At 44.7% G+C, this 20,000-nt stretch overlaps 1 protein-coding gene across 1 annotated transcript in view; it reads left to right on the forward strand.

Moving 5' to 3' along the window:
* Positions 1 to 726: 726 nt before the first annotated feature.
* Positions 727 to 20,000, forward strand: part of LOC132448385 (ephrin type-A receptor 6-like) — a 72,168-nt gene continuing 52,894 nt past the window's right edge. Inside the window, exons 1-3 of the mRNA XM_060039607.1 lie at positions 727 to 1,657; positions 6,136 to 6,200; positions 17,514 to 18,180. Coding sequence (XP_059895590.1) covers positions 1,579 to 1,657; positions 6,136 to 6,200; positions 17,514 to 18,180 — 811 coding nt within the window. The 5' untranslated portion in view covers positions 727 to 1,578. The remainder of the gene's footprint in view (positions 1,658 to 6,135; positions 6,201 to 17,513; positions 18,181 to 20,000) is intronic.

Consider the following 20,000-nt stretch of genomic DNA (forward strand, 5'->3'; position numbering starts at 1 on the left):
ATTGCAACAGCACATTATACAGTATGACCGCATATATCATGAGATCGCAAAGTTGTTTGGCAGCCTCTCTTCATTGTTTGGCGATTGGCTGGGAACTAAGTGCTTGTGACTGTGTTTGATGCTGATGTATTTACTTCTCCCATGCTGACAGGCGGCTATTGCTGTGCCCCTGTTTGACTAGATCTCGCTGTGGCAGCTTTGCTTGGTTTAGACGGTCGGTGCGTGCGTGCGTGTGCCTGCGTGCGTGCGCGTGTGTGTGTTTGTGTCTGTGTGCACCTCTGAGTGTATGTAAAGGGATTTGAAGTGTGAGGGCGCCTTGACGGACCAACTGTGAGATGTCCGAGGAGATGAGAACAAGACCTTGCCTAATATTGGCTGACATTGGGAAGCTTGGCAGCACTGCCTGCACTATGGGCCTATTACTTAGAAGTGCACCTCCAAGACAATGTCTGTTGCTATTGATCTGTGGTGAGTCAATATTCAACAAATGCACAGTTGTTATTTAATAACGACTCCAGAACGTTTTGTGTTTATTATTAATTTCACTTTTCTATTTAATACACGAGGAGAGTAAACCTCTGCCCTTTTTGAATGAGGTTAATCCATTACTTTCAACAGTCAAAGTGGGCGACGCCTGATTCTTGTTGAAATTAAAGCGAATAAACAAAATCACAATAATTGAATTCGAGTGCCACACAAACTGACGGGTTTCTAATTGAAAGCGCACACACTCTCTCTCACTCTCTCTCTCACTCACTCTCTCTCTCTCTCTCTCTCTCTCTCTCTCTCTCTCTCTCTCTCTCTCTCTCTCTCTCTCTCTCTCTCTCTCTCTCTCTCTCTCTCTCTCTCTCTCTCTCTCTCTCTCTCTCTCTCTCTCTCTCTCTCTCTCTCTCTCTCTCACACACACACACACACACACACACACACACACACACACACACACACACACACACACACACACACACACACACACACACACACACACACACGCGCGCGCGCCATTGTGTTGTCTGCTAACCCCCTCTAGTGCCGAGCATCAAACACAGATGTGCAGCGTTCGCCACCGCTGCTGCCGCTTCTCTGCTCTCCCCCGTTCCATCGGATTCTCTCTCTACCTCCCCTTCTACGATGCTGCAGTGGGGGAGCGGACTGTCAGACTCCACTCTGATCTGCCCGGACTCTTCTGTGAGAGGATCGAACATCGTCACTTCGGTTATCTCAAGTAGGCCTACTTCAAAGTTGTTTTAATCGTGCAAAGCTCTTTGCGTGATTATGTTTACACGTCGCAGGTAACTCGGGACATCACGCCTTCGAGACTTTTCTTCGTTCTTTTTCTCATTATTCTCGTTTCGGATACTTGGCCGATGCCCCCTTGTCCCGCTGCAGCAGCACCACCAGGTAGAGCTCGGTTTGGTACCCGGTTCCTCGGCGTGTTGGGGGACTTGCAGATGCCCAATATAAGCTCGGAGGAGAAGCGACACGGTGTGCACTGTTGGATTTGCCAGCAGCCGCCGAACCAGGGTTTCTTCCTCGGACCAAAACTGCTCCTAACAAACTAGTGGATGTCTCGCTGCAGACATGCGTCTTGGAAAAGTCTGCGTCCTGGTTTCGCTAAGCATTGGGCTTTTCTTCACTTCTCCGGGTCTCAGTAATCAAGGTGAGTTGTGTTCTTGCATGCGTGTGATCGGGCATTTTCTTTTGCAAAACGAAACTACGATGCTACTTTATGGCATTTTAGCATTATTCTTGGATTGTAGTAGATTAGTTTTCTAATACACTCTTTATTTTCTGTAAAAGCATTAGCCTACGTATTGGTCCAGGCTACTATGTGGAAAAAATTAATTGAAAAGAAAAATACAGCTAGAAGATGAAAGCTGAATAATGTCAGCAATTTTGGACGACAATCCGCGCAATGCGTACAATTAAGTTTTAGTTTGACAACATTATTCATATGGACCAATTTAATAACCCCGTTGGGTGACCTATTGGATGGGCCCTACTGCTAGATCAATTCAGAATATTGCACAGGCCCTATCAATTCAATATGCAAATTATAAAAATAAACGCCTTATAATATGTTTGTTTAATAGGCTGCATTCGGTTAACCTTTACAGGCTACATCGAGTGGCGTAGTTCCAAATGTTTTTTTGGACCGATATGGATATCCACGAGATGATTCAAGTGCATTCATAATCGGAATCTGTGACCAACTTTACACATGCACTAGCCTAGTCCACAGGCTACTTCCACACAGCATCATACGTGGCTCCTAGGCTGTGATATCTTTACCTCTTGTCACTTTAAGCGTCTACTAGATAGCCTATTCAACAGCCATAATACGACCAGTCCTGTCCGTTTTGGTCCTTGGACGCGGCTTTGTGTGCCGTTTTGTTCAGTGGCCGACATCGATCAGGATTCAAATGTTGATATGGATTGTTCTGGGACTCTATAGGCCTACACTGGATTTTCAACGCCTCCGGGTTTATTTGATTCTGTTCTGGGTTTAATATAGGCTAAACTCCTTGTGGAGTCTCTGCGAAAGGTGTTTCTGTGCCTCAGCTTGATTGATTGAGCGGTGTTGGACCGTTTTTGTTGGTGCACTTCAGCACCTGCTATTGAGCTCACCCCTGTATTGGAATAATTACAAAAATGTATTTCCTCCGTGGCAAATCATTATGGGTTCATTTCTAATAATTCACAGGCGATGCGCGGAAGAATGTGGAACGATTTGTGCTGAACACACTGATCGTTACAATACGTGGGCTGCACACATTTTGTATACGCACCAACACACCGCGCATGGAGATGGTAGGACTCACAGGGACGAGATTGCAGGCTTTAATCCGAACTCAGTTCGACTAAATGGCCCACCCCTCATCCCAGCTAGGGTTCATCAGAAGTCCTCCTTCTGCTATGGTCGTCTACCTTGTATTCAGTTATTTATTTAAAACTAAAGCCTAGTAAAATAAGTAGGGCCTATAAAGTAGAGAAAAAAAAATAGATGCACAACCATAGCCTACTAATCAAATGAATTCCTCTGAGCGGTTGTCTCAGGGGCATTCTGTTATATCAAGGTATTCAAAAATGTAACTGTTTCACGGCTCATGAGGGTCCGAGATTGGGGCTGTAACTTTGGCAGAAGATCTGACTCGGGATATCAGCTGTTTGAACCAAGGCCAAATGGTCCGACGGACTGCAGTAGAGGTGCACAATAGCGATCAGAAACGCTGAAATAACAAAGGGAAGAAGATCGTATTTTCAGCTGCATGGATATTTAATGTTAGGGCTTCAGGATACTAGTTTTAATTGGCACGCTCATTGCTGGCCTGGCAGGTCAGATATTTGCCATCACTTGGTTAAAAATCAGTCATGCAACATGAACGATCTGATGAAAGTGTTAAGGATCCACATTTTGCTGTAAATGAGTGTTGAAATCGAGACAAATATAGGCCTACTATATGGATGCAGTAGGCCAAAAGTGGGAGGGAGGGGGGGGGGGGTGTGTGTGCAGTGGCACAAGTCTTCATTCTGATTACACAGTCAATTGTCCAGATGTTACAATTTCCAGACGGAAATTCAGTCTGGGTGGAGTTTGCAGGAGAAGGGTGGCAAGAGAGAGGGAGACGGGAGAAAGGGAAAGAGAATGTTGGTAGAATGACATAGAGCATCATTAATTGTTATACTAAAGTGCCTTTAAAGCTTAGACTAACATTAAACCAACTAAAAAATTCTCTCTCTCTCATCTCATTGGATCGTTTTCTTTATCATTCTCCTCTTTTTTGTTCCATCCAGCTTAGACAAATGAGTTGGTAAACTAGGTCTGCTTACTCTATCTGACGGCAGGTTGCGCTGCATGCTTAGCAACAGCGCTAAAGGAATGGTCCAATTATCCCTCGGTCTCTTGTGAGACCAGGCAGGCACTGACCAGCCTGTAATGGTGTCAATTAACATGGCTGCCTGCAGTACTCGCTGCCCTCCTGTCTTCAACTCCCACGGACGTGACACAGATTCAAAGCCCCGCAGAGCATCGATATGTATGTGCTGCCAAAAGACACCCTAAGAAAAACAAAAAAAACAAAAAATTGATTTTCTTTTTAATTCACAGATCACGCCGCCATGATCTGTGAATCCCCCCCCCCCCTCTCAGCTCCCACCTTCCCTATGTTTCTCTAGCGCTGAAAGGTGTTGCATGATCTGTGTGGCGGAGCGATAATGCCGTGTGTGTGCATGTGATTGGGACTCAATGATGGATTCCCAAGACTATTCAGAGAAGAGATGCCCTGATTGGTCAGCAGTGAGCCGGGATTGTCTTGAATCTAAGTGGTGTTAGACAGAGGCAGGCGCGCTCAACCAGTACAGATATTGTCAAGAGCGTTCAGCCTCTAATGGCTGACGGATGGCGATGGCATTTTCAACCAATGACACCCAAATAACATTTTTAAAATCTGACCTTCCCTTTAATGTGTTTAACATTTGCTAAATACGGTGGTCCACCGAATTATAACATACATATGCACTCACGCACGCACTCACGCACGCAGGCACACACACACACACACAACCACACACATGCACACGCACATGCACACACACCAGTCTCAGTGGAAGGTTGATTTTATCAGCCAGGCTCTTTTCGAGATATCTGTTAATCAACTTTTAAAATAGTTTCAAAATATAATCTCACAACATCATGTCTCTTCTATTCCCAGTAGCAAATTATGATTAATTGTGTGTTGAAACAACCCCGTGTCCCTACTGTGCTCCATATGAACAAGGGTCAGACCTTAAGGATGGCAGACAAAAAGTCAATTTAACCTTAACCCTAGCCCTAACCCGGCCTAGATACCACCTCGAGCAAGGCCTTGGAGGAGAGTTTGTCGGTGAGCAACTCCCACGCATCCTCACTGGGCATAAGACCAAGACACAGAACAAGAGCAAGGACGTACAGAGTGGGGTCAGGCAATCTGCACCTAACAAACAGAAAGGACTGATGTTGGAGGGGGGTGGGGGATCCTGAGTTCAGGGGTACCTTTCGCCTTAATTTACAGGCTTAGGGGTGGAATCAACAGTCTGTAAGACTCAGAAGGTGTAGCCCCATGGTAAGCAGGGCAGAGTCTCTCTATGACTTTGAGATGCCGGAATGGAAACTGTGTGCATGTGCACCAAAAGAAACATATGGCAAGCCATTCAGTCCTTCAACCCCTGGGTTGAGAGAGGTGTCTGCAGACTGCTTAGAGGCCGTTTCGGCCTCAGGTCCTCTCTCCTTGTGCCAGGCTGTGGTGGTGGTGGTGGTGGAGGTGGTGGTGGTGGAGGTGGTGGTAGTGGTGGTGGTGGTGGTGGAGGTGGTGGTGGTGGTGGTGGTGGTGGAGGTGGTGGTGGTGGTGGTGGTGGTGGTGGAGGTGGTGGTGGTGGAGGTGGAGGTGGAGGTGGTGGTGGTGGAGGTGGTGGTGGTGGTGGAGGTGGTGGTGGAGGAGGTGGTGGTGGTGGTGGTGGAGGTGGTGGTGGTGGTGGTGGTGGTGGTGGTGGTGGTGGTGGTGGTGAAAAGGGAGCTGGGCCTAAAGGCAAAGCTCTCAATTTACTTGTCAATCTGTGTCCTCATCCTCTGCCATGGCCACAGGCTATGAATAAAGGGCAGCTCTCCCTTTGGAGGTGTACCAGGTACGGCCAACTGAGGAGAGAATCCAGCCTAGGGATCTGGGCCCCCAGGAGAAACCAGAAGAGGAGGACCCCTGGGCATTTATATTACCATGACAATCTTATCGGGAGAAACAGTTAAAGAAAGTGAATGGATGGTCGGGAGAATGGACAGCTATCTCCTGCTCGTTCATTTAGCTGAATATCTTTGTTGCGTGGTGCATTTGATAGCCTTGATTTAGTCAACATCTTGTTGTGAACTGCACACATACACTATGCGTGTGATAAACACTGCATATTCAATTCTCATACGTTGTAATCTTTGACAAGGGGACAAGAAGATAGTGCCCTATTCTTATTATTTTGAAACCCGCTCTGCGATATTTGACTCTTTTTGAAGATTTGAAATACATTCTGCGTACACAAAATCTGATAAAATGAGTTGTGTTGTGTTAAGGAAAAACTAATTTGCGTATCTCTGTCCTCTCTTCTTTTTCCCAGTTGTGCTGCTGGATACCACCTCAGTGATCGGAGAGCTAGGATGGAAAACCTATCCGGTCAATGGGGTAAGACAGGGAGCCGATGAGGGTTTTGTTGTAGACATTCTGTGTACAGGTTTACTCTTTGTAACCATGGTTTCACAATTTTAGAGCCTATAATCTCACACGTTCTCTACTGTGACACTGTTCTCTTCTTTTTGTTGTCTGCATCATTTTGTCGCCTTTTTTTGGTCACTGAGACTCTTGCACGTGCTCCCTGTTTCTGTATCTGTTTTCTGAGAGGCTTTTCATGGCCCTACTGAGGAGGGGGGGAGGGGGGAGCTAGAAAGGTGATCACATCGTGTAGGTCACCATGACAGCTGCCTACAGCCTGTAAGAGACAGCGATAAAGAGAGGGAGAGAGAGAGAGAGAGAGAGAGAGAGAGAGAGAGAGAGAGAGAGAGAGAGAGAGAGAGAGAGAGAGAGAGAGAGAGGGGGGGGAGAGAGAGAGAGAGAGAGAGAGAGAGAGAGAGAGAGAGAGAGAGAGAGAGAGAGAGAGAGAGAGAGAGAGGGGGGGGGGGGGGGAGAGAGAGAGAGAGACAGACACTGAATCAATGATTAAGTTGTCATGCCCTCAATCTATTTAGAGTACTAGAGTACAATGTATTTAGAGTACTAGAGTACAATGTATTTAGAGTACTAATGGAGCGGCCAAGGAAACTTTGGAGGTGAATTCTGAATCCTCTATGTGTGTTGCCTTGGAGAAGGGAAGTCAATGCCCTGTTGAATTATACAAAGCCTGCTACTGTTACTGCTAACTACGTTGCTGGCAAAAAAAATAGAATTCGACAAACTAGTTTGAGATAATAGAGACCAACAGCTCTCCAAAGACATGGGTTCAATTTCTGGGCAACCCCGGGTCTATTCAGTTCCCCAGACAACCCTCTATTCTGTTCCGACTTCTCCCCGAAGAACCCAGCCGAGTAGCCAACCGAGAGGACCCAGAACCAGCCATTGTGGCGCACGCGCGCAGCGCGCGTGTGTGTGTGTGTGTGTGTGTGTGTGTGTTGGGAGGGGTGTGGGTACGTGTGTGTGTGTGTGTGTGTGTGTGTGTGTGTGTGCCCATCTGTATGTGTATGTATGTGTGTGTGTGTGTGTGTGTGTGTGCGTGTGTGTGTGTGTGCTTGTGCGTGCCTGGATGTATAATTATAATAATAATACAAAATAATAATGGTGATTCATTACATCATATCGTCTGGCCTGGTTGCTGCTGAAATATGTGTCCTCACCCTGGATACAAAAAAAATACATTTAGTTTGGGTTGGCTGGTGCTGGTATGGGTTAAGTCTCACTCAATCTCACTCAAACACAAAGGCAGCAACTTCAGTGAGCGCTGCAAAACACTACCTTGTTGATTTAGAGGACTTAACTCTAGTTCTTCTTGGGAAATAAATGGCATGTTTGAGTTTGACCGAGGGCTAGAAGGAGATGTGTGGCTGTTTGTAAGTGGCTTAACTGAATTTACAGACCTAAAAACAAATGTTCCCTTTGTTGTTAGGGCTGAGCTGAGAGCAGCAAATTGGAAACACGGCAAAGGAATATTATACATCTCAATGTGCAAGTACTATATGCATAAAATTCCTTTTATTTGAGGGACAATTGTAAAAACAATGATATATACATGATAAATATTTTTGTTATCAAGCAGAAATACAGCAGGATTTCTTGTCGTTGCTTCATGAAGAACAGTTTGACAAGCTTGTTATCGGTCAGAAAACTCTGTGCCTCCAGCAGGGTGGTAAATTAATACAAGCTCCTTGCCGAATTCGGGTATATTATCTCACTAGCTGTGAGAAGAAACTAGATGAATCAATCAACTGTTTGGCCAGTGCGCACAGCACAGTTTTTCAGCATATTGATGGAAGTTTGTATTTGCTAACTCACAGAAGACCATAAGGCTATAGGCAATACGGAATATCACAAAAATAGGCAATAATTACACTGATCCTCTGACATTTTACACAAAATGTATGTGCTTATGAAATACCATTTTAAAGTAGATTTTACAATAGTATACAGTCAGCTGATATTTAGTCTAGATATTTATTTAGCTTGTGGTATATGGAATTTAAGTATGGTAAAAGTTTTGCCTTCGTGAGTGTACCCAACCTTTCAAAGAAAATAAATAAAGAGCAAACTCGCAAACCTCTCGTTTTTATCACATACGATGACAAATGAAAATTGTGCTTCAGATTCTTGTATGAGAATAATAAGCTGTTCATAAACAGCTCCAACTCCTTGTTCACAACACATTTTATTCAAATGAAGAATTGTCTGTGAGAAAAACAATAGATGCAGCAGGGATAATGGGTCAATGTGCGTCATTGACGTAGAAAGTTATTTTCCAGCTGGCCCTTGTCTCCACCTTTTCTGATGAAGGGTAGGTTTTATCCGGGGGACAGACAGACGGACGGACATTCAAGAAAAAGGAAATAGGTGTGATGATTTGACACCTGAGTGCTGTCACATAAGCCGGTCTTGGAATGAGCGGACTTGCTGCTGAAATATGCATGGGGTTGGAAGAGTAACAGATACCAATAGAAGTGTGATTCATTAATAGTGCTTATATTCATGAAATCGTTTTTTATTTATGACTTCATTGATAAAATTAGGATTTAAGGTATTAGAGTTCCCTAATGTTGCCTTTTGTTTTTTCTTGATTGCTTCCATAACAGCAAGTGGCAGATATGGGGTTTGGCAAATATAGATCCTGTCTGAAACGTATGAGGAGCCTATAATAGGCTACTCATGTGTTTCTGACAGGCCGGACAGCAGTGCACAACAACAGGCTTCCATAAAAATTATGGTCTGCTCCTGTCTGCTGTGTAGTCTAATAGGGTTGTCTGCCAAACTTAAAGTGTGAGCACATCTTTGGAAATCTGAGAGTCTGTTCAACATGTGTTTTCATGCTTCATAGGCTTACTCGTAGTTAAAAAAAATATATGTTTGCATCGATCTTTAAAATATCCCATGTTTTTCGGCCTCAAGTATAAATGTCAAATTCCACGTTAAACGTCAACCACCCAGACCGTCGCCTTCGAAAATGTAGGCTAGGCTTCAGGTTTTGTTTCACGTCATTCTAATATGAGCATTTGTTTGTGATATTGTTTCAAAGGGTTAAGCATATAGGAAAAGGTGCCACTGGTATGAAAGGTTTAAGCACAGGGTTAATGTTAGGAAGATGTGAAATGGAGTTCCACACTAATCCTAACCACACTGTGCCGCTACAGTGCAGGTGGTTCCATAACGTTTTAACTTTAGGAACTATACACTGTTGTTACTTACAAGTAGTTACATTGCTTATTAAATGTGCAATTACACTGTAACAAGGACACGTTCTTGACCTTTGTCCTCTGCCATGGGAGCCGGTGGCGTGGTTGGTCGTGTATTCACAGTCTTTTACCGTATGTTCCCAAGACTGCTCCTCCATTCCCTCCAGTCCACTTCATCCGCTCTTCAGACACCATCGTAGAAAATCAATCAGTAGGTCTTTTATCTATTGTTAATATATGCCTAAATCAGTGGTTCCCAACCTATTTGGGGATAGAGATTCACCATGATCCCAACAACCAGTTCTAAGCAGAAGCCACTTTGTTGTTCTAGAGAAGGGAATCACATCAACTTATAACAGCCTTTTTTACTATGGCAAAATTTCACAATGTGTTAATGGTATGAGATGTATTTTTGGGAAAAAAAATATGAATTGAAATGAATCCAGAACTTGCACTACATTGATAAGGAATCAACAAAAGCGAGTCGTAAATACGTAAATACTTTATTCACTCGCGCCACTCTAAGCAATTTTTGGAAGATCAAACCCCACAACATTTCACAGCACACCTATAGCCTAGCTAGCCTATAGCCTAGCTAGCCTATAGCCTTCCCCTAAAGCTGCCAAAACTATCCTAATCATCAAGAAAGAAACCTTCAGATGGCAGTGTGCAATTTAGGCCATTAAAAAGTCCTATAAAAAGTTATAATCCTAATGAGTTAAAAATGAGTCATGACTGTGAGCTAGTCTATGGCATTCATTACACAATGCTCACAATGTGCTACTGTGCTGATTTTTTTTAAGATTGTGCGTCTTTGTCATTTTGACAATTAAAACATGATAATCGGTCCACACTGTTTTTAAGTCTGTTGATTCGGTAGATCTGCACGGGCAGAAGTGCTATCCTTGAGCTGGAACAAACAAACTGTCACGTTAGCTTTCACTACTTTAGTTCTATGAGAACAAGATTTTCCAAGGATCTGTATGTACACTGTGGCCTATTTTTCATCAGCAATATGAGGTAACGTATTGTCATAATATGTGTATTTATGTATTGAGGATGAACTGTATGGGCATCCTAGTATAACTATGGGATGCCCAGAGCTTGGATTTAGCATCAATAATGTTGTATATATTAAACGCCTTGCTATTCTTGTACAAGGAACACATAGATAAAAGGAAAGAAGTGTGGGCCGCAGTGGGCATGTCTCTGTGTGTGGGGTGATCACAAATGGCGTAGGAAAGAACCAGCTGAATACATGAATACTTAAAGGATATGGATGCATTTTGGAGTGATGTATCCATCCAGGAAACACAGCTGTGTTGGTGTCTGAAAAAGATATCGCACAATGTTTCAATGCAAGAGTTTATTTTTAGCCCCAAGGAGCAGGTGGGTATGTTGGACAGAGAGGGGGAGAGCGAGAGATGGGGGGAGAGAGGGAGAGAGGAAGAGAGAGGGAGATCTAAAGCAGCCAGAGAACCCATGGAGCAGGACATCCCTCCTTCCTTCTTCCGTTCCATCCTTGTGTCTGCCCTTTGTCTCACTCTTCCCATCTTCCCAACTGCCTCCAATCCCTCTTTGTAGACCTAAAGGGATTCTTCTCCTTTGCCTCCTCTGGGTAGACACCCCCCTTTTTTAACAACCTTTTTATGTTTCTGTGAACTGTGTCTTCAAGGTGAATTATTTTTTCATGCATAGAATAGAGTTGAACTTGAAGGCACAATGAGAAAGGAGAAATTGACAGAATAATGCATGCATTCTGGTTGAAAAGACACACACAGCAACAACGTCTGATGATGTTGAGTGATCGCTTCGAAGTGACGACTAGTAGAGAGATGTTAGAGTGAACGTTCACATAAAAATAAAGACATTGCGTCCGTCTAGTTGTCAACTGCCTTGCAAACAGGCTGACTATACAACCGATCAACTGCCTTGTTTGCAGACAACAAAATAGATCAGATGGCAGATCAATTGGCACCAATCGATGTACATCGCACCGACATAATGAAAGGTCACATCAACACGACTTTTGATATGTAAAACAACAGTCGGAGATGATCCAAGGCTGCCAGAATCAAGTTTTGACGGTCTCTCTTTGGGGATGTTGTAATAGCTTTGTGCCTCGCAGGCACTCGTCCATCATTCTTTGACACATCATTTGTCTTTCCCTTTCTTTACCTCTCACTCTCTCTGCCTATCATATATATATATATATATATATATATATATATATAGATAGTTATAGATAGATATATGAACATATTTTTTCTTTTTACATATTAAATGTTTCAATCACTGTAAGGCAGAGAATCAATCCCGATAATTCGCATATCGTTTTTTCGATAATTCTTCTTCTATGATCGGATGTAATCTTTCCTTTCTAATACGGTCAGCCACTTTGGCTAGCGGTAAAAAATTCCAATCGCGACCTCTGATGTATCCCCATGTATTACCCAAGCGGTTCAGGCTGGGGGTGTCTGCAGATCAAATTCAACGGCCTCTGCCGGATCCCGAATGTCTGGGGCCATTACACGGGCTGACACCCTCACAGATAGTGTCTCGGACCATGTGACAGACAGGCCCACAGAGACACAGGCAGAACCACCACGGTGGTCCCCTACACACCGCCACTCCTAAACATTGCAGTTATAATCCTACGCACGCCATGAATACCACACCGCCTTCTTTTTTGTTAGTATTACTCATTTTTTCTATTTCTCAATACTTAAATCTGTCTCCCACCCGTCTCCCTGCACGACCTCCCCCAACCTTTCCCCTCCTCCCTGTTCTCTCTCACTACCTTTGACCGCCTGTAAGCCTCCGCCTCGGAGGGGGCAGCAGACTGTGTAAGCAGCAGTGCTTTGCATCACAGGAGGACATGGAAGAGGAGGGAAATGGCGCAGCGACCCTGTGGCCCCCTCATGTAGTGTGAAATGCCAGAGTTCTCTTTATCAGTGACTGCAGCGCTCTATCAGAGAAGATCAGCGGGACGCCAGCCCAGGCAATGCACTCATGCCACATTGTGTTTGATGCACTTGGGTTTGCATCCCGTGTCGGTGAGTGTGTGTGTGTGTGTGTGTGTGTGTGTGTGTGTGTGTGTGTGTGTGTGTGTGTGTGTGTGTGTGTGTGTGTGTGTGTGTGTGTGTGTGTGTGTGTGTGTGTGTGTGTGTGAGAGTGTATGTGTGTTTGTTGGGGAATTTGTACTGTCCATCCTTCTGTTAAAACCTTTATCAATATTATGGGGATATTGCTCTTGGTATAATGAATTAAATGTTCAACTTTATTATGATCCAGTCAGAAAGCGCTATTCTTCCACATCTATCGAAGATACATTTTAAATTTTTATATTGCATCTTCCCAAATGACACCAAAAGGTGACTTTCCATCAAGTTTCTTTTGTAATTCAATTCCTCGAGCAAAGCAAGGCAGGATTTAATAAAAGTGCACAGAACTCCTGGGCATTAGTGGTAACTCTGAGGCCGTCACTCTGACACTTTCCCTGTGGGACGTTGATTTGCTGTGATGGATGTGGGATTGAGAGGGATGCAGAGGTCTTTGCATTTCACTCACTCACCACTGCCCTCCTCCTCCTCGACGTATCGAGCTGCTGAGTCTGTGTACGGGCTTGGGGATGCCGTCACGAAGCGCGTGTTTATTTTGGTATGTACGCGGGCGGGCAATCGCGCTGGCCTTCAAAGGCTCCTTCGTTTTATGGTTGAATGTATTTGTGTTCACTCGGAAAGATTGCTCTCACAGAAATATAGGTGGATGGTGAGACCAATATTCACCTCAATCAAATCAAGAAACAATATCTCTATGAAGCCCGCATATGGAGAAACGGATCAGAGCCGCTATTGAACGGTATTTTTAGTTTTTAATAAATGTCGGCCAGCATGCACCTCGGTAATTGACAGACCAAATCGAGTCAGTCTATTTTTAATCCCATCTTTTACCGCAACATATAGTCGAGGACATGTATTGTTATGTAGGATGTATCAATATTCCGGGTTTACACTGTGTGTGTGTGTGTGTGTGTGTGTGTGTGTGAGTGTGAGTGTGAGTGTGAGTGTGTGTGTGTGTGTGTGTGTGTGTGTGTGTGTGTGTGTGTGTGTGTGTGTGTGTGTGTCTGTGTGTGTGTGTGTGTGTGTGTACGTACGTAAAGGTGTACGTCTATATATATGTGTATGTGAGTGTATGTGCGTGTATTTGAGAATGCAGGTCTAAAACTGCCAGGGACCTGCTCTTCACTGCATCACGTCCCACCCTATACATAACGGTGACACAAATAACCCGCACCCACCGCTATATACTATACTATATTGGAATATTTAACATCAAACACAGGTATAATGCCATTCAATTCATGAAACCTTTGGTAGCCCTACAGGAAAAGCTTCCAAAGGATTGCATTCAAAGTGTCGCTTTCTCATTAGGTGGTGCGCCTGACATGAAGCCCCTTGAGAACAGGGGACTTTATATCCTCTTCTCTCTTTCATTCCCCCTCTCATTCCCCCTCAATCGTTCTAGTTCAACTACCACTCTGCTGCTGTCGGGCCAGTGTGTGTGTGTGTGTGTGTGTGTGTGTCTTTGTGCAAGTGCACATTTGTGCGTGTGTGTGTATGCGTGTGTGTGTGTGTGTGTGTGTGTGAGTGCATGAGTGTGTGTGTTTTTTTTCTGAATGAGTGCGTGTATGTGTGTGTGTGTGTGTTTGTGTGTGTGCAGTTGCATGTTTGTGTGCGTGTACATTTGTGCTTATGTGTGTGTGTGTGTGTGTGTGTGTGTGTGTGTGTGTGTGTGTGTGTGTGTGTGTGTGTGTGTGTGTGTGTGTGTGTGTGTGTGTGTGTGTGTGTGCGTGTGTGTATGTGTATGTATGTGTGTCTGTCTCTGTGTGTGGTTGCGTGTGCGCATGAGGGTGTGTGTGTGTGTATGATTGTGCATGCATGCATGTGTGTGTGTGTGTGCGTCCGCGAGTGTGTGTGTTTGTGCCCCCGTGCGGGTGGGGGAGAAAAAGAGAGAAAAGAGTGAGGTAGTATTGAATGTTTTGCAGCAGACGGACTAGGTTTCCCATCCATCACAAGCCAGTCAGCCCTGGGATAAAATAGAAATCTCTCAATCCCTCTGACAGCTGCTGCACACTATCAATAAGGGAACAGGTTGTGTGTCTGTGTGTGTGTGTGTGTGTGTGTGTGTGTGTGTGTGTGTGTGTGTGTGTGTGTGTGTGCATATTTGCCCACTGCACTATGGTCAGCCAGGGATGCGGTGGGATGGATGGGACAAGTATGACAGAGCCCTGGGAACATGGTGGGAGGGAGGGAGGGAGAGAGAGAGAGAGAGAGAGAGAGAGAGGGAGAGGGAGAGGGAGAGAGAGAGAGGTGGGCGGAGGTGGGAATTGAAAGACAGTCATCATGAGTAGTAAAGAGTGCACCTGAGAGATGCTTGCGCTGCCACACAGAGGCGTAGCAGGAGACAGGCATGGGAGTGATGCGATGCGCAGGCCGGGCGGGCAGCTGCCTCTGTTTGACGTGGCCAGATAACTTCTTAATTGAAAACCCTCCAGATGATTTGGAGGCGGTATGGAGTGATGCCTGCTACCAGGGGAAGGTAGAGCAGCCAAGGTAACACGCTCCAAGCCTCCAACGCACTTTGCTTGGTTTTTGGAAAGGATATATAAAATGTGAGATTAATTTATTTTATATATGTATATCAAATACAGTTAATTAACTAAAATAATTGCAAATACTAACGTAATTATTTGTTATTTTCTAGGCAATTTGGAAGAAATTACAAAGATAAAAAAGAATTCTAAAAAAAATAAATAGGATAAAGTATATATTATTCATATAATTAGTATTACCGGTAATAGTATTTTGGTTTTGTAAATAAGAGAAAAGCAAAAAAAAAATTCTATGAATGCGATTCTGTTCTCTTAAGAATATAGATTTCCCATTGGAGTGATATGTGCTTATTCCCATCAGGATGCATGCTCACGACCTGTCTGTTGGGTCTCAACATTATGATGTCCTATCAATAAGCAAGGTGCTGGGTGGCAGCTTACGGGTCGGACAAGCAGTCAATAGAGTTTACAGACTGATGTCAGCCCATCAGTTAAGCTTCTTCTTCCGATGTCTTTGTTTTGTAAGTATGTGTCAATGTGTGTGTGTGTGTGTGTGTGTGTGTGTGTGTGTGTGTGTGTGTGTGTGTGTGTGTGTGTGTGTGTGTGTGTGTGTGTGTGTGTGTGGGTGTGTGTGTGTGTGTGTGTATGTTTGTTATATATGTGCGATTGTCAGATAAAGATGGCGAGGAAAAGCACCTAAAGAGCAGTTGTCAAAAAGAAAACGCTTCTTTCTTTCTTTTTCAAGTTCCATGTTAAATTCTTCAAGCATATACAGTACATTAGACCGTTGTCTTCATCACTTGGTCAGGAGACTGCAATGGCACCAGTGAATTGTATTTATCAAAAGATTAACGTAAATTGCTGTAAATAGCGATGTCTCTGATCTTGTGTTGGTGCAGAAGAAGCATAGAGAGTTATCCTATGCATTGTCGAAACGGAATCGCTTCATGTGTAGCCGTGCATGTGTCGGCCTGTGTAATGTCTAATCAAAATCAATTTGTATTACTTTAATTATCACAGTGACACCTTGAGGGAAGAGGAGATTAAAATGTGTCATTTCTGGGTGATTGAATTTGAACATGTTATTAAATAACCTAATAAGGATGTGAACACAAACATTAGGACTTGATTACTGCTTTAATCAAGCAGTAATATTTATATTGGTGCAAAGCTGCTTCTTGAAGATGTTGGTTTATCAGGCAAACACTATTTGCGTGTTCGCCGGCTCCTCTTCATATTCCCCCCAGTTTGTCCTTGTACACTATCCATTAATGAAATCATTTTCTGACTAGATATAATAGTATGCATGAAACCTTATTCTGTGTGTGCACGAAAAGACAATAAAATAAGCAAATATTCCAATAAATGAATACGGATTAGGTTGCTTATGCTCAGCAAATAATCAGAAAGTGAATAAGCTTTGCATGGCTCAAGCGAGCACGAGAGCGCTGCCTCTGCGCGGCTTACAGGCTGCTCACAGCCAATCGAAATCAGCTGACGGGCCGGTGATTCACGACGTCGATTCATGCTACTTTCAACTGAGGATCGTCAATCGCCGGTAATGGCTCGGTGGGGCATGACGGAGACGAATCACTTAACATAACTTCATGTAGGAAAAAACGACTGGGTCAGGCGATATCTGACTGACCGCTACCAGCTTATTCTTTTACTTGAACCGATTTTCTTGTGGTGCCCCCGTTATGCCCCCCCATTACGGCAGCCATTGCACTGCTGACCATCCCTGGGAGGAGGGATCACTCTTTCTGTGTTCCTTCTCGAGGTTCTTCCCTAATATTCGGGGAGTTGTCCTTGCCCCTGGGGGTCTAGGGTTATGGGTGTCACGTAAAGCCACCTGTGACGCCCTTTGAAATTGTGATTAAGAGTGAAGCAAACATTTGACTTGATTCGAATATCATGTTGCTGCGGTCCTGCTACAGGGGGTTTATTGGCTGCACTCCCTGATCGTTCTGGCATGGCTGCAAGAAGAGTCGTACTGCAAAATACTAATGTGTTGCCATGGCTACGAATAAATCATTTACTACAAACAAAAGGGGATTGATTTTTGAATATATTAATTTGATAGAAGGCTCGAGGTCAGACTTGGGTTCATTTGACACTAGCAGTTCTAAAGAGAGAAAAATCAATCACCTTCAATCACCTTCTAAACAGGAACACAAGGATGGTTGGGACGGAGAAATAAATACTTTCTGATTGGTTTGCTTGTAGAAAAAACACAGTCTAACCTCCTGAGGTGCATTTTGAATACTCATAATAAGATTGTTGTTGTCGTTAAAACAATTAATATTGAATTGAAGATTTCTGTTGACAAACTCTCTCCCTCCCTCCCTCTCTCCCTCCCTCCCTCCCTCCCTCCCTCCCTCCCTCCCTCCCTCCCTCTCTCCCTCCCTCTCTCTCTCTCTCTCTCTCTCTTCCCCCATCTTCCCTATCTTGCAGTGGGACGCCATCACGGAGATGGACGAGCATAATCGGCCCATCCACACATTCCAGGTGTGCCACGTGATGGAGCCCAACCAGAACAACTGGCTCCGCTCAAACTGGATCTTCCGCCAGGCCGCCCAGAAGGTGTACGTGGAGCTTCGCTTCACCCTGCGCGACTGCAACTCCATCCCTTGGGTGTCGGGCACCTGCAAGGAGACCTTCAACCTCTTCTACCACGAGACGGACGAGACAGACCACGGCGTCAAGTTCAAAGCGGCGCAGTTCACCAAGATCGACACCATCGCGGCCGACGAGAGCTTCACCCAGATGGACCTGGGCGACCGCATCCTCAAGCTCAACACGGAGGTGCGCGAGGTGGGGCCCATCAGCAAGAAGGGCTTCTACCTGGCCTTCCAGGACATCGGCGCGTGCATCGCCCTGGTGTCGGTGCGCGTGTACTACAAGAAGTGCCCCTTCACCCTGAGGAACCTGGCGTCCTTCCCGGACACGGTGCCCCGGGTGGACTCCTCCTCCCTGGTGGAGGTGAGGGGGGCGTGCGTGCAGCACGCCGAGGAGAGGGACACGCCCAAGCTGTACTGCGGGGCGGACGGCGACTGGCTGGTGCCACTGGGGCGCTGCATCTGCAGCGTGGGCTACGAGGAGATCGACGGCGCGTGCATCGGTGAGTAGCGGAAGCTTCGGTCGCCTCGTTTCCTTTCGCTTTAGACTCCTGCTGTGTTGTTGCTTTGCTGCGGCCTCAGGGATTCTGCTGCCAACTGTTGTGTGCCACTGTTTCCACGTCCTTGACATGTCAGGGTCGCTTTTAGTGCGACTTCATTTACTAACTATCTTATCTCTTAGTCAGTTGAATTCAATTATGTGTCCGACTCCCTCTCAAAATGCAGTATTAATGATTTATGGAACAATAGTCCATGTCCCCCTTACCTTCCCTTTCTCTCTCTCTCACTCACAGACACACAGACGCATGCACTCGCATACACACTCTGTTTTGATTCATGATGACAATGCTCCCTCATTGTTGGACCCTTAAAGAAAGATAACTCGCAACTTTTCTTCTATGGTTTTAATCCAGATGCGAATGTATTTGATTATGAGTCATTTCATGAGGTCCCCCAGCTGTCCCCACAGCTGCATGCCAATCAACAGGTCAGCAGTTCAACTACTGGCTGTCGTTACAGCTGAACTGCAGCCTTCCCACCAGAACCACTTCCTTCTTGCTTGGTAGGAAAGTTTTTAAGGATATAGCTTTTCCTGGCCTTTTCTGTCAGATAATCCAAGGGATCTTTCACACTTTAGGCCGTTTAGCCCAGATAAGGTACGGTTTTCATGACAAATGATTTTGTTGACTTATTTGGACACCATAAGCGGAACACGGTACTGCTACCAAGACTGCCTGATGATGAGGTGGTCTTTGTTCTGTTTGAGTGGAACCTGGGTGGGGTTTACATTGCAGAAAATACAGAAAACAAAAGTCTGCACTTAATCAGGAGGTAAATCAAAAGACCTATGCACTGGTTGCTATTTTATTCATGACCACATTAAAGAACCCCAGAAAAACACAGGGATTTTCTCAACCTTGGGCAACTTCACAATAAATGCCAAGCTGAAGAGTATCAGTTCAACTTAAAACTGTTGATACTGACCGTGATAGTGCTAATCCAAGTTTGAAGTGAGCTTGGGAATTCCAGGTCAAAGTTCATCAAAGCCAACAGATTGAAATAATGACACTGCAATATATTAACTCCCAAAATTACTATTCATAGTGCTGTGGAATGGTGTGACATTTAGAAACAAAAACATTCAGAAAAAGGCAGAGCTCTGCATGTGACGTGCAAGGCATTGTGTGCTTATGTGTGTGTGTGTGTGTGTGTGTGTGTGTGTGTGTGTGTGTGTGTGTGTGTGTGTGTGTGTGTGTGTGTGTGTGTGTGTGTGTGTGTGTGTGTGTGTGTGTGTGTGTGCGTGTGTGTGTGTGTTGCGGTGTTTGCGTTCAGTTGACCTTTCAATGGTAACATCTCTCACTGAGCACAAGCATTGATGAACCCTGTCTTAATGTAAGTTATTCATCTTTGGAGAACAAAAATGAAACCTCCAGCATCCATGGGTCTATGTGCACGCATAAATCATACACATAAGCAGATACACTCCCAATTTAAATCCATATCCATTCATTCATGGGCAACAGCATGCTGGGCCCTCTTGACTAGATCTCTCCCCAGGGCTATGAATAAAATGGATCGGATTATCCCTGGATATGTTTGTTTTTTGCAGATCTTTGTGTGTGCGCGACTCTCTAGAAAGATAAGTGCTATTTGCTGCGATACAGTACCTGGTTCCTCACAAATACACACACACACACACATTTCTTCTTCCCTTCTGTAAATCTCATTACTCCAGAACGACACCTGCTTGACCTTATGTAATAATACACTCATAGTAACATTCTTATTCTTTGGTATTTTAGGTGTGGATCGTTTTAAATGT

This window comes from Gadus macrocephalus, chromosome 20 (assembly GCF_031168955.1).
Source record: "Gadus macrocephalus chromosome 20, ASM3116895v1".
Lineage (NCBI taxonomy): Eukaryota > Metazoa > Chordata > Actinopteri > Gadiformes > Gadidae > Gadus > Gadus macrocephalus.